The 14,463-nt window shown below is 37.4% G+C and overlaps 1 protein-coding gene across 12 annotated transcripts in view; it reads left to right on the top strand.

Annotated features, from left to right (window-relative positions):
* Positions 1–14,463, top strand: part of DLG1 (discs large MAGUK scaffold protein 1) — a 158,954-nt gene that overhangs the window by 24,538 nt on the left and 119,953 nt on the right. Inside the window, exons 1-2 of one of the 12 annotated variants that reach the window (XM_054835165.1) lie at positions 315–864; positions 1,219–1,367. The exons of 10 other annotated variants lie outside the window; for them this stretch is intronic. In XM_054835165.1, coding sequence (XP_054691140.1) covers positions 1,263–1,367 — 105 coding nt within the window. In that variant the 5' untranslated portion in view covers positions 315–864; positions 1,219–1,262. Of the gene's footprint in view, positions 1–314; positions 865–1,218; positions 1,368–14,463 lie in introns of those variants that run through there. One more of the 12 variants, XM_054835168.1, reaches the window with a different exon arrangement.

Here is a 14,463-nt window from a genome sequence, read left to right as displayed (position 1 = left end):
AACTGTCAATTTAGTGTTTCATAGTACGTAGCAGGTTTTTTTGTGCCCAAGTGTTTGACTTTTCCCAGCTGTGCTAATTAGGCTGAGAAGACAATGCCTGTGCATACAAACTTTGCCTTGTGACTGCATTACAGCCTTACAAAAGGAAATGAAATTCTAGGTTAATTCAAGGCTCAAAATAGCGTTTCTCTTGTAATATGCATTACTCTTTCCTTGCCACTTTCTTCTCTCCCTGTTCTACATGGAATATTCCATTCATTACAGCCTAAGAAATCAGTTATTTTGCAGTCTGCAAATGCTGAAATGACGTTAGAGGAGGAATACTTGCTTGCAACCAAAACTATTTTTGAACAAACGCTTCTTTTTAGAAATTGTAACCAGCTAAGAAAAGCTGAATTGAGATTTTTTTTTTTGCTGTAAAATAATTTTGTATTGCATTTCATCAAATGATTCCCTGTGATGCTCATGTGTTAGGTAATCCTGAAAGAGGAGTATATGAAATAGAATACGAGGAGGTACTTAACTGGTATGGAATAGGATTTGGCATCTTTTGTAGGATATTTTCAAGGATAAGTTTAAGTTTTTCAGACATAGATAATCAAAATAGGTTAAGAATCTTTCATGAAACTTAAAGCGTTTGTATTTTAGCCTGCTTTTTTTTTTTTTCTCCATGGTGTTTCTACCTCTGAATGAATCCAAAGGGAAACCTGGCATGCATTCTACTGTTTTGACTATTAAATAAGTGTGCTTTTTCTCATTCTGTTGAGATGGTGTTTAGCTGTGATTGAAAATAAACCTTTTAAATGTTTGGAAAGTACCTGCTATGCTGAAACGATGGATTGCTTATGCATTGTAACAACAAAGGTAAGATGATAAAGCTTTTGATTAATGCCTACAATCTTGGAAGTTCTTGTTGAATCTTTCTTCCAGTTTTTGTCTACCGGTAATGAAAATGTCTTGATGGTAATGAAAATGCCTTGATGGTTTTCTAGTGTTGATTTTTTTTTTTAACTTTAACTGCACAGATTGCCAAAATAAATTCTGTAGTTGTTGCTAAGAACAATCATAGATGTTAATTCTTCTAGGAGCTGATTATGCACATATTGGAAAAACTCAAGTGTAGCAGAATGATGACTTTTTCTTGTAATTCTGTATTAAGACTCTTTTCTATAAAAATTCACTCTCTTAAATAAAATAATAGTTTGCTCTTTATTCCAGAATGAGGAATTCCAAGTGATGTTTTACATAACCTTTATCAGGACATGTTTAAAATAATCATCAAAGAGAAGATGATGAATCTGGGAAGTCCTGTTGGGGATGGATATGTTTCAAGATGCTTTGTTATTTTGACATCTTGCTGCTTTGAGGTGAAGACACCCAGATAGCTTAGTGTCATTATTTCTGTGCTAGATAAAGTTTTATGTCTGATTATTTTTAATACAGTCCACTTTTAACTGCTGAAGATAAAATCTGATGCATAAACAGAATGTATTAGTAGTGTACTTGTGAAATACTGACTTGGTGAGTTTGGTTTTTGGAAGCTTTTTATTTTCCTGCAAGTGGCAAACTGTTGTTCTGTATTGCTACCTTTTCCCTGGATGATCAAATAGTTGCAGGTTTAATTTTTATTAATAAAGCTACTTTGACTTCTAGCATTCTTCTGGATAATTTGAAACCATAAAACTTGTTCATACAAATATCCTTCTCAAGAAGTATAATAAAATTGAATATCTTTGAGAATATTATGTAGGTTTAGTGATAGCTTTTATAAAACAAAAGGTCAAGATGCTTATTGGTCTGTTTGACACAAGGAAGCATAGGCTGATTGGAATGGGTGAAGTTACCTTGTCTCACACCGGCAAATGAGTCTTTCTGGTGTCTGAACTGTCAGGGTTGTTTTTTGGAAGTGAAACATACCCTTTTAAATCATGTTTGATTAACAACATTAATTTGTGGCATTTCTGCTTTATTTCTTTTAGATTATTCTCTTTTATACTGTGAGATTTGGATTGGATATTAATTCCTTGACTTCGGTTATATATGAATCTTAATTTTGTTGTACGAATTTTTTTAAAAAAGGGAGGGGCAGTGCTGTCATTTTTATAGTTAAACTGTTCAGCTTTAGGGTTTTCTTGTGCATTTGTTTACCTTCCTATATCTACTTGTCTAAGAGAAAAAAGACAACTTGTGGCAAGTTAAGCCAACAGAAAACATACTCGGGGTGGGGGGGAGAAGTATTGTTTTCTAGTATGATTAGCCTAGCTCTGAGTGCTAAGCAAGTAAGACTGCTCACAGAAATGCTGCACGGGAGAGGAAAAGATCTTCCTCTCTGCATAGCATAGTCTTAGGTGGGCTTAGACTGATCATGCATTTCCAGCTGGAGTTATCAGCACTTAATCCTTCCTGCCTGTTTCATGGGAAGTTTTGGCCTCATTTAACTAAATGCTGCTGTAGTACCTTGCAGCTTCAACAGAAGCTGTTTATTTAAAGTGGGTCTCATAAAATAACTGTTTGCTTCCCTGTGAACATGTGTGCATCTGATGACTTGAAAGTTGTTGTATAATGAAAAATACATTCATCGGTTTTGTGTGTAAACCCATTTCTCAAATGTAAAGGAAAATGAATGCATATAAGGCAATTTTGAAATCAGTGTTAAAGAAATGTATGATGTGATTAGTAATAGTGTTAAATGCTTCACCTTTCTCCACTTTGAGTTGAGGAGCATATGAAACAATTCATTGTTGCTCTTTATTTCTGAATAGAGAAGAGTTTGGTCATGCAAATTAATTTTTTCTTGAATTTGAGAAATCTTTTATAATTCGATCTTTGATAATTCTGTTTTAGTTAATTCAGAATTAAGATCTAGTCATGATGGGTGAACAGGTCCTTAAACTACATTGTCCTGTCTTCTGAGGTCTAACTGGTTTACTTTACCCTAATCTAGTGCAAAGAATACTGATTAATACAGTATTTTTTTTTCTCCTTATGTGGGCACATTTGGTTTGATGTAGGTAGGCAAATTTGCATCACTGCAACCATGGATACTATTAAGAGCAGGCACGTGGGCTGAGCTTACAGTAATGATTTTTATTTAAGTAACAGTTTTAAATGAGTTCATGGCACTTAAAAATATAGAATATGAAAAATCATTAATTTTTCCAGAAAAGGAATTTTTGAGCAGACACTCTTACTTTCCTTGTTCAGTAGTATACTTCCAGTAAAACAGTTTAAGTGATATCAAATTTCTTCAAAAAATATTTCTAGTAAGACTAGTGCAAAAGAATGATTATTTTATACCATTTTTATTTCAAAATACTAAGAAGCACACTGCTTGGACTATATCAGAGCAGTATCGGTCTAGTCCAATACCTTGTGTTTCTGACAGCCTAAGGTATCTTGGGAGAGGGGAAGCATGTATGATGCATCAGCCTGCTACCAAGGGAGAAAGATGAAGGTTTTTTCCGAATTGTTAAACTTAAGTCATGAGTCCCCATAGATTGTGGGTCACCTCTGTTCTGGGCAAGCACAGTGATGTGGCTGTGCAAGGTTGGGAGGCTGCATGGTGCCTGAACACAGGAGCACAACTACAGCCAGCATGGCTGAAATTGGAAAGATGACACCAAGTTTGAGTGATTCCTGCACATTTCCTCACTTGGTTGTGCAGTGTACTCAGTGCTCAGAGTCCCATTGTTATTGTCAGTTTTAAGAATTTCCCTCAACTTAAGTGAATTGTGCCTCCTTGCCTACCAGTTGCAAGTGCAAAAGGGGGTGACAGTTTTTTGCATTGGAATCGAGCTAGTCCAACTACCTGCTTAAAGCAGGCTCAGCATCAACTTCAGACCATGTTACCTAAGGCTTTGATGAGGTTTTGTAAACCACCTCACCCTGTCTCAGTTTAAGGTTGTCTCTCTTCCTGCTGTGCACAACAAGGGTCAAACTTTGTTTTCTTGGTAACCTCCTCTTAGACATTAGAAGGCTTCTACTAGCTCTTGCAAAGCCATCTTTTGTCCAGGTTGAACAAGGCTAGTTCCCTGAACCTCATTGGGCTTCAGCCACTTGACCCATATTGGTGACTCTCCACTGTACTTGTTCCTATATTCCAGATATGATCTAACAAGTGCTTGAAAAAGCATAAGGAGAGGTTACAATTCAAGTTGTAACCTTCTGGAGGTACTGTGTGCGTAAAAAAACCTAAACCCCCTGATATTGGTAGGAAATAAAATGTGATACAGGCAATTGTGTGAAAATGGAAACAATTAAAACTTAAGCTTTTACGTATAAACTTGATGCAGAAATTACTTGGTGGGCCCAAAGAAGGGTGCTTTCTTAAAGTGGAGGAACAAAATATAGAATTTTGTGAATTTAAAATTCTAGAAGAGATGAAAACACAGTTATATTGGAAATTATTACATTAAAAGCTTAAGAAATACCATGAGTGCTAAATAGTCCAAAACAGCCCTTCCAAGTTGGCACATGTGAATGATGTGTCATGATGGGTTTTGGCAAGGAACTTCATTTTGCCAACATTCCACATCCTCACTAAAAAGCAAATTGCTTTCCAAACATATTTGATTGGATTGCATAAAATCATAGTTATCTGGTGAGCCAATTGAGTTGTGCTAATAATACACCACTTGGCTTTGATACACCATCTGGTTATAGTGTTGAAGAAATGCGTGCAGAATCAGTCATGATTAAAAAAAGTGAAGAAAAAAAAATGGTGCATTACTAACATTGGCAGTATCAGCAGATGGTATGACGTTGCTCTTGTGTATAATCCTGAAGTATAATGCAATGCCAAAGAGAAAGCTGCCTACTAGATAGTTGGTAAGTGTCAAAATCAAGGGTGGTTGTCTGCAGACTAAAGGATTGGCTAACTTTCATTTGGAATAGGAGACCAAGTATGTGAGTAACGTGTGCTATAGATGGATTTAAAGGGTATTTGACAAAACCAATGAGGAGTACAAGCAGAGAATACTGATCTTGTGGTCATGCCAGGAGAAACAATGTCCCAACTGTGTGTATTTGTGGTTGTGAACAAGCCTTTAAAAAGTTTCACGTTTTAATACACAGAATGGACCTTGGCAGGGGTGATGCTTCTACCCCCTACGTGGCAAATAAAGAAGCCAGTGCAACACAAGATAGCATGAGAGTGGTTAAATCTAGAGGTTGTAGCTAAAGAACTTAAGAAATACTAGATTTTGGGTTTCATGGATGGAACTGAAGGTGGCTTGTCTGAATTTTGAAGATGAATAAGCCTGAAAGTGATGAGCAAGGACACCGAGTGACGAAGAAATTAAAGGTGGTAGAGAGTGACAGTGGAAATGATAAAGGGACCTGATATGCAAAATCTGAAAAGCTGTATTAAGAAAGCATGAGAAAATATAATTAGTAAAAGTTTATGTTCTTACTCTATATTGGTTACAACGATATAATGAGCTTTCTGAATTTAACTTCTTTAAGGGGGTTCTCTTGAATTCAGAGTTATGTTTCTCTTAACGTCTTGTTTGGTACTCTCCCAACCACCAACAGTTTAGGACTCAAGGACTTCCTGTAGTAATCTTTGGCTCTCTTACATGGATTGTCTAGTCTCACCAAAATGCATGTAAAATACAAAACAAAGGTATAAATTTGTGGCACGTGCTTCATATACAGAGCATCTCCAGCTATAATCTTTGTTTACATGTGTTTGCTCTTTCTAAATGACTGCAAGTATGCAGGGTAATTTAATTGGTAAACTAAAAGCTATTAGAATTGTGTAGTTTTTCAGGTAGAAACATCAGTGAAGTTTATATTTGTTTGAGTTTGTGTGCTCAAAGAAACTGGATACCGCATACCTGAGGTGTTTATATGAGGGTGATGAATCTTACATGAAGCTCTTGAGTCTTTGTGCTTAAGTTTGTACTTATTTCCCCTCCTGTTTTAAAAGTAAAACCTGCTAATTAATGCTAGAAATAAGTGACAAATGAGTTGTATTTGGTTATTGCACCAGTTCTGGGCATGTTTGGTTAGAAATTGATTGAAGAGCAGATAAAACAAATGCCTGTAAAGTATCAATATTTCCAGCAGTTGAATTGTACAACTTGTGGACCGATTCTGAGAATATGGTATGGAATATGTTTAGGTTGGAGATGCTGAATACAACAGTGAAAAAGGAGAATAACTCTCTGAATCCTAAAAATAAGATCCCTTCAAAGCATTTTCACAACTCCATTTGCCTGCCTGGAACTGTGTGGGTTTATTTCAGAGGAGCTGATGATCATAACCTGAGTAATTTTCCAGGTAGGATTAATGGGAGCAGAGCAGCGAAGCATTCATTCCTGATCAGTTTTGCTTTTTTGTCCTTGTTTACTATGGGAGAAAAATTCAGTCTGTGGCTTCATGAGTGTCAGTGAACTGATCTGTCAGGTTGCTGCTACTGAGAGTGCTTCTACCTCCTTCACTACTCACCTACTAGGAACCTAGTAGAACCTGGTGTGCTTTTCTGCTGGCTAATGGGTGAAAGCAGCTCATGGAAAAATCTAATGAGTGCTAGAGCTATTAAAAGGTAGCTGCTGGGATGGAGAGTTGGAAAGTATTGAGCACTTACATTGACTCAGCTGCCTGTGAAAAGGTAGGTAAAATGGTAAGACTTAACAGCTCAACACTTTTGGAAGGAGAAGGGGAAGAGAGTAGTGATTCTCTCTGCAGTGGAATCAAAGTGTTTGCTCTGTTTGGCTGCTCCGCATGAAACTGGACCCTCAGAATGAACAGCTTTGGCATAGTTTCCTGTTGTAATGAAAACAGTGGGAGAAACCAGTGGGTGAATAAACGTAGGGTTGTTCGTAGTTGGACATATGGTCTCCAACACGATTCCTTCAGTAGGCAGAGGTATTTAGATTTCTTGATGGCAAAAACCCAAAAGGCTTCTTCTCTTACTTCAAGTGAGATTTCAGGATGGCTGAGCTCACTGGCTGATTATCTGGTATGGCACTAGTCAGTTTGGTTTTACTAGCTGGCACTGTGCTTGATCACTTCTCTTGTGAACATAGGAAGTTGCACCGGGGCTTTGTTAACATGAGGTGTGGTTTTTTTGGTTTTTTTTTTTTGCACTTTATTCAAGGCTTAATCATAGCCTGATTTATTGTCAGTGGGCATTACTCATACTTTCATAAGTGGTGATAACATTACTTGAATCTTATTCCTAGGACTGGTATTTACCAGAACAGGAAAAGTAAAACATTGAAGACCTATTCAGGTAAAGACTGTGACTGTTTAAGTGATACTCAGCCTTGTAAGTTTTTTTTTTTTCTTTTTGAAGAGGTGGTTCTTTGAAGACTGTACCCTGCCACATCTTGGGTTTGGAGGAGGGAAGGACACACTTTAATGAAATTCTAATATATACTAAAAGTGTAACTGAGGGCTGCTGTCTTAAAGGTCAGTGTGGGCAGGAATCATCAGCATTTTCTGAACTAATGTAAATGCCCAACAGAGAATGAACAGTCCTTGGGGTGTTCTAGTGGCAAACCCATATTGCTTGGAAGAATGATTCCCTCCCCTCCATTGTGTAAAAACACAAGAATGATAATTACTTCCTTCTTTCAGTCTTTGTGTGTACTCTTAACAGTGCATTTACTTGTGCCCACATATGTGTTGAGGACATTTTTGCTCCTTCCTTATCTTGGCGGGGCCGAGTGTGCCAGCCACCATTCAGTTTATCTCAAATGTGCCATTGAGATGGAGCACTCCATTGCAGTGAATTTTCATTGCTCTGTGGTTTATTCTTTCTTTCCTATTGGAAGAATAGTCAATGCGATTGTCGCATTTAGCCACCCACATTTGGGGTGCCTTTATTACCTGGTGAGACACCACCGCTGAGGAATGCTTTGTTCTCATGTTGTGTATGTGATAGATGATGTGCAAGTGATGTAGCTCAGGCTCCAGAGCTTTTACCTTAAGCAGACTCATAAAGGTTCTCCTGGGCTCTCAGCTCTGGGGTGGTGGGTTGGCCAGATGTGGAAGCAGTGAACATGGAACTGAGCAGCCATGCTTCTTGCATTCTTGCACTTGGTTTTTATTTATCTTTGTAGTAACTCTTGAGATCCTTGGACTGTTACAAAAGAAAAATGGACCAAGTTCATCATTATAATTAAAAGATGGCCTTTCACTTTTTTACACTCCTTACCTCCTTGAAAACACATGGTAATTCAAAATTGTGCATGTTTGACTCATATAGTATATTCCTGTATCTCTTTCTAAATGTTTTACCCAGAAGGAGACTTCTTTCTTACTCTGCAATTTGCTATTTTTCTGTTTGGGGAAAAAAAATTAAAATTCATTCACATGTGGTAAAAAGCAACTATTTATTACATGACTGAGTCTGAAAATCTACTTTGATTGCGTTAGTTTAGAAAAGTGCAATAATAGTTAAATCATGTACAGTTTTCAAAAACCAAAACAAACAACCCCCCAAACAAAAACCCAGCCCAAAATGAGAAGAAATGTCTGTTATAATCCTGCAGTTTATTTGGAAAAAAAAAAAAAGAAAAGAAAAACCAACCACAAAACCAAACCACCTTTCTGCTGCTACTTGTAATTAAGATCGATAATAACTTAACTCTTACTCAAGAAGGCAAAAGTAGGACCATTTTATTACATGAAACTTTTTTTACATGCTGCTTTCATTTTCGTTCAGTCTAAGAAAATGGCTAGGGAATGCTTTAGCTAGCCACTGGGTTTTTTTAATTGAAGCTTGACTCTTTATATGCTATAAAAATCCTAGTTAAGATGAGGAGGAGTGGTTGACTTAGTGACCTGTTATTAGTAAATGCATCTTAAAAGCTGTTTGTAGAAAATTTCCTGGAAATAAGCATCACTTCTTGTGTGGCAAGAAATGCATCAATTTTTCTATTTCGTCACTTCTAATAGGTTGTTTATAGATCAGATGTACACAACTGGTTTTATGCAAGTAACTGGAATTCAGGTGACTGGAGAGAAGCTTGAGGTTGCGCTAGAAGCAGCATGGTCTTTATAACTCTGTTCCTGATCTTATTTTGATTGATTGTGAAATATTCTTTGGAGACCATCAGGGTATTCTGAGGAGATGGAAAAGTACTGTTTTCTACAGTGTTACATAAGTGCCACTCCAAAGTGTGCGTATGCAGCTGGAAGCACTATCAGAGCGGTGAGGGAAGTGCTGTTGGGGGGGGGGAAGCTGGAAGAGCTTGTCTTGAATGACGTAGGGAATATATTTCCAAAACCAAAAGATAGCAATAACTTTTCAAATGAGAAGATGTTGAAATGGGAACAATAAGAGTTAAGCCAAAATAAATTAAAGCTGGAAATCAAAAGGTTCCTTGCTGCTAAAGTAATTGGTTCAATAAAAGCCTTTTATAACAGCAATGTAGGTAACACAAGCTCATTATGATGTAGCTGGATGACTTTAAAGATCATACTAAGTTGTTTATTAAGGGCTTAGGTTGTTTGAGAGACCTAGCAGAAAAATCTGTCTCACCTTACGTAATTTTGAAGGAAAAGCATCAGATTGGGTTGCATCCAAAAATGAGGATTGCTAGTCTTCTAAAATAATGTAAGCACTGTTTATAGCTTATTCTAATGTAACTTTTCTGTCAAAAGGATTGTGAAAGTACATATCTGATAATGTTAAACAGGAAAGTTAATTTCAAAATAGGATTGATTGAACTTCCTAAGTACTCACTGGCAATCTAAACCCCTTTACTTTTTCTCCCATTAATTAAAATGTTTCTTCATGTATTCATTCAGAGAATAAAATAAAAATGAGGTTTTGTGCATCAGTTCACCAGCGCACAGCAATTTAGAAACAGCATGTTGGAACAACTTCGGTAGCGGATTGCGACTATAATGCAAGAAATTAAAAACTTCCTGGCAGAATCGACTCGTACTTTTTCTGGTTTTGTCTTTGCTTCGGTTCTGATGCTTGGATATCGTAGTGGATTTTTTTTAGCTTGTCTTTGTAGGCTGTGAAGTGTATTTCTGTAAAATGAAGACTTTGGAAAGAGGAGTAGAATTGCTTTTCTGTTGCAATGCTGCTGTTAGCAACCAGAGACGCTTTGGAGCAGACCTGAAGAAACGCTGCCCTCTGCTGCTCGCAGAGTGCCGGTCTCGGGTTAGCAAAAGCAGGACAGTGCGGGGATCTATGCTGCCGAGAACTTGGCAAGGCGCTCTCAGCCCTCCGAGATCTGAAATATGGGAGGAGGTACTTTTGAAAGGTAGGGAAGATCACAGAATTGTGGTATTAGCTTTCAGATTACAGAGCTAGAATTCAGTTGTTGGTTTGCTGATTGCAAAGCTGTAAAATCTTGGTTGATCTTACTGTATTTTTTTAATATTCCTGTATTATTTTCGGAATTCTTTTATAGAGTTAATATCTTTCCAAATCTGCTACAAAAATATGCATGTTGTAATTTTTGTTAAAATTGGATTATCCCAGCCCTCATTAGCCTAGGTAATGATTTCCTGTAATATCAGAACTGGCAATACTAAACCATTTTTGTTTTGGTGATGTCTGTTTTTTTTTTTTTTCTAGGAAGTGTTTTAAAGGGCTTTTGCAAACTTTGACGTGTACTGTTTGTATCCTTTTCCTTAATTTAAACTTGTGTGTCCTCAGCAATCTAAGTACTATGAAAGTGTCTTCAACTCTGTAATGAATTCCCTTATAACATCAAATAAATATACTAGAAATGTGAACACTTTGACCTGCCTTTTGTACTGTATGGCTTATGTGGACACTACAGTGCACAAGTGTGTTAAACCTTTAGTAATTTTCTTTCCCTTCTCCCTTTTCATTGTTCCTGTTTGTCATTGTATTAGCATCTCTTTAACCAATATTCAAGAGGCTCAGTGGAAGCCTTGAGTTGATCTGAGTCTCTGATGTTCTGCCAGTAGTAGGTGATGCAAATTCAGTCCTTCAGAGTACAAATACTCTTTAAAAATTAAGCATGAGTTCAGATAGCAAGGGTCTTTCCCATCTTGAACTTCCTACTCTCCAGCTGATTTGGTATTGCTAAAGGAGCTGAGTGTGCTGTTGCCCATAATGTAAGTAGCAATAATTATGCCTTGGTTAACTCTTTCTGCTTTTCTTTGTGCTTGAATGTTCTCCGGAAACCACTGATATATCCCATCTCTCTCATGTGCGGCAACACTTTTCTTCCTCTTTACTGCTTTCTGTTGGTTTAGTTCAGTTGTCCCCTGTATTCGTACTGGGCAATGTGTAACAGAATTTGCAGAAATGAAATCTTAGCTGATTTCACAACAGATAGCTTGTACAGGTTTAAAATATGCTTCAAGCAAAATACTTTTATTTTTTTCTAAGAGTTAATCTCTTAGCACTGGTTTAGTTGACAGAAGTCCTTCTCACATTTTGGTTTTCATGCTTTTGCTCAAGTGCCAAGCATTAAGACCACCACTTTGACCAGAGTTGGAAATATAATTTGGAAAGGAAATTATAGGACTGTACTGGACATGAGTTTTTCAGGTTCAGAGTTGCTCTTTAAAGATTTTTCTCTTCTTATTTTTTTAAAAAAAACCAACCCACACACAAACAAAAAAACACCCCACCCCCCACCCAAACTCCCCAAAAACTCTTACCTGAAATAAGGATAGTATCTTTGAATTCCTTGATTGCCTCACAGCCTCTTTTCAGTGGTGGAAATGGCATAAAAACTGAAATGAAGGGAACTGAGGTTTGCTTTGTTGTGACCTGACTGCTTCACTGATGGATCAGATTGTGATGCTGTGGGGAGAGAAGAAAAGTGCTCTTCTGCTTCTGGAGTGCCCGCACTCCTATCAAAAGTACCTTTTCCGTTAGGTTAGTGTGAGATGTGATTCTTATGTACTACCTGAAGTCCCCTTCAGATATATAAAACCTCTGGTAAATGACTAAAAAGGAGTTCTTTTGACAAAATAACAATAGCGCAAAATTCTTCATTTCCTCTGAACGGTTGGTTCATGGAAACTGAGGAGAGCATAATGTATGGAAAAACATGTATAGGATGAGACCAACAACTTCAGGTAGCCTAGGATTCTGTTTCTGAGTGTGGCTGGTAATTGATTTTAAGGAAAATATCGTAGTAAAGGACAAGTGCCCACTTCAGCTGCTGTCCTACTCCAGTAGGCAGCTTCTTAAAAATTTCCTGAGATAGTGATTGCACTTGTACATTTTTATTAGACTTTGGTCTACATTTGACTTACTGTTTTGTAGCTCCTTTTTGAACATTCGATGTCCTTGGCAATGAGTTCTACAGTAGTTTCTTTTGTTTGCTTTAAAACATCTGCTGGATAATTTAATTGTCTGCTAATGCCTGTGTTGTCTTAAATAGTTAATAATTGCTTGTTATTTGCCTTTTCTATACCATTCATCTTTTTGAAGATCTGCTATCGTGTTCCCATACTCAGCTGCTTGCTTTATAAGGTGGAGAGCCGTGTCAGTTTATTCTCAAATGGACACCACTGAGTATTTTTATCCTTGCTGTTAGTCTCTGTACTTTTTTGATTTTTATTGCTACTTTTCTCAGAGGAGATGACCAGAAATGTTTTCAATAGGCAAGATTTGTGAACACCTCAAAAATTATACAGAGAAATAATACTTTCTGGCTTTCTCGAAGTTTGTTTCTTGAAAATTAGAACTCTGTTCTTCTGAGCTAATAATTTTCTCCACTTGACGGTTTAAAAACTCCTCTATCTTTTTAGTTAAGATACTATTTTCTAGGTGTTTTAAAGGCAACAAAGGTGAGAGGGAAGGGGAGAATGACCTACATTTGCTGTAACATACTGTCACATTAACTCAGGTATTTGGGTCCTAACTCTGAAGTAATTTCAAAGCTGAAATAGCGCACTATTTTCTGCAGCAAGGTATTGCATCTTGCTAAAGTGTACTAAGAAAGAATATTCAGTTTTGAAGAGTTGTGCAATTAGTTTGTCAGCAGCTGCTGGTGTTTCTTAAGGACTGATGTATGCGTTGCCCTAGATTCCTGCTGAAGTATTGTGGTTTAGAAACATGTTTTATATGCAGAGGCTCTAGGGTTGAAAACTAGGATTGAGTCTAGGATCAATATTTTGAAAGTTTGCTTCATAAACTGTGGATACAAATCTAAACCAAAGTTAAGTTCAATTTAAGCTGCCAACATTACAAATGTTTTAGTAAGCTTAAAAACAATGATTTTAATATTCATATGCTTTAATAGTTGTGAGTTAATAATAAACAAATACTTGTTACCTGTTTCTGAAGATTACTTTCAGCAGATTCAGACCTCATTGTCAGTCAAAGTACCTACAGTTATGTTTTTGCTGTTTTGTTCCTTGTGCCTTCTCTCAAATAATGATGTTTTTGGAGGAGGGGAGAAGTAGAATTTGAAAATATTAGTAAGTGAAATATAACCAAACTAGACTGGAGTAAGCTTGTGGTCAGGGTCATGGCACTTGGTAATAATAAAATATGTAAAGCATCACTATTTGAATTCTTGGCAAAGTTTGGCTTTAATTTGACAGCGATTTTTACTGTGAGAAGTGTTTTGTGTTAGCTAGCATTAAGACAGTTCAGCCTGCTATAAGAAAATGCAATTTGAGATTCCTTTGTGGAGCTCAAGTTCAGTTCAAGTAGCAGTCCTCACACTTCTCACGTAAGCTGTTCTGTCACGGTGATTAAGTTGTAAGTTGTGTGTTCAGTTTTTAAAAGGCATAACACCACCCTCACCCCTCAACCTTTTTCAGCTTGTTAATTACTTATTTCCTCCTTATTTGCAAGCTCTGAGAGTGTTACTGCACTGGCTACCATAGTCATGAGCACTGCATAAGAGAATGCATCTAATAACAACAGAAATACTTGGAAAAATACTTTTTAAAAACTGGAGAGAATTGACACTCACTTTTTAGCAATATTAGCTCTACCCTAAACTGCTTACTCAGCCTGCTGTCCCTCATAACTATTAGCTAGTTTTTGGTACCGCTGTTATTCCCAGTACCAGTGCATGGGTTTGTTCTGTCCTTGTCGAGCTTCGTGAACTGCCTTCTGACCCAGTTCTCCAGGTCAGAGGTCTGTGTTAACGTCCTGCAATTTTTTGTGTTAGCCACTTTAACTACCAGTGTCAGCTGTCAGTTTACTTGGGGTGTGCTGTATGTCATCATGCCAGCAACTAGTGAAAATGTTGAGCCATATGGGCCCCAGTATCTATCCTTCAGATCCTGCGCTTGTTACAGCTGCTAGCCAGGTATCACGCTATCGGTCACTTCTGGAGCCTGGTGGTCCAGCAAATTTTCAACCCATGTAACAGGCTGTCCAGCCTGGGAGTCCTTATCTTTTAGATGAGAAGGCTTAAAGAGGCTCTGTCAGAAGCCTTTCAAAGCCTTGATCTCTGCCTGTCTTTACTGTGCCTTCTTGCAACTCTCCCCTTTACCTTTTACCAAGAAAATGGTGGGAGGGCTGGTGGCCTGCAGGGACCTTGTTGT

Source organism: Grus americana, chromosome 9 (genome assembly GCF_028858705.1).
Source record: "Grus americana isolate bGruAme1 chromosome 9, bGruAme1.mat, whole genome shotgun sequence".
Taxonomy (NCBI): Eukaryota; Metazoa; Chordata; class Aves; order Gruiformes; family Gruidae; genus Grus; species Grus americana.
Note: the sequence above shows the minus strand (reverse complement) of the source record. Positions and strands in the feature narration are given on the sequence as shown.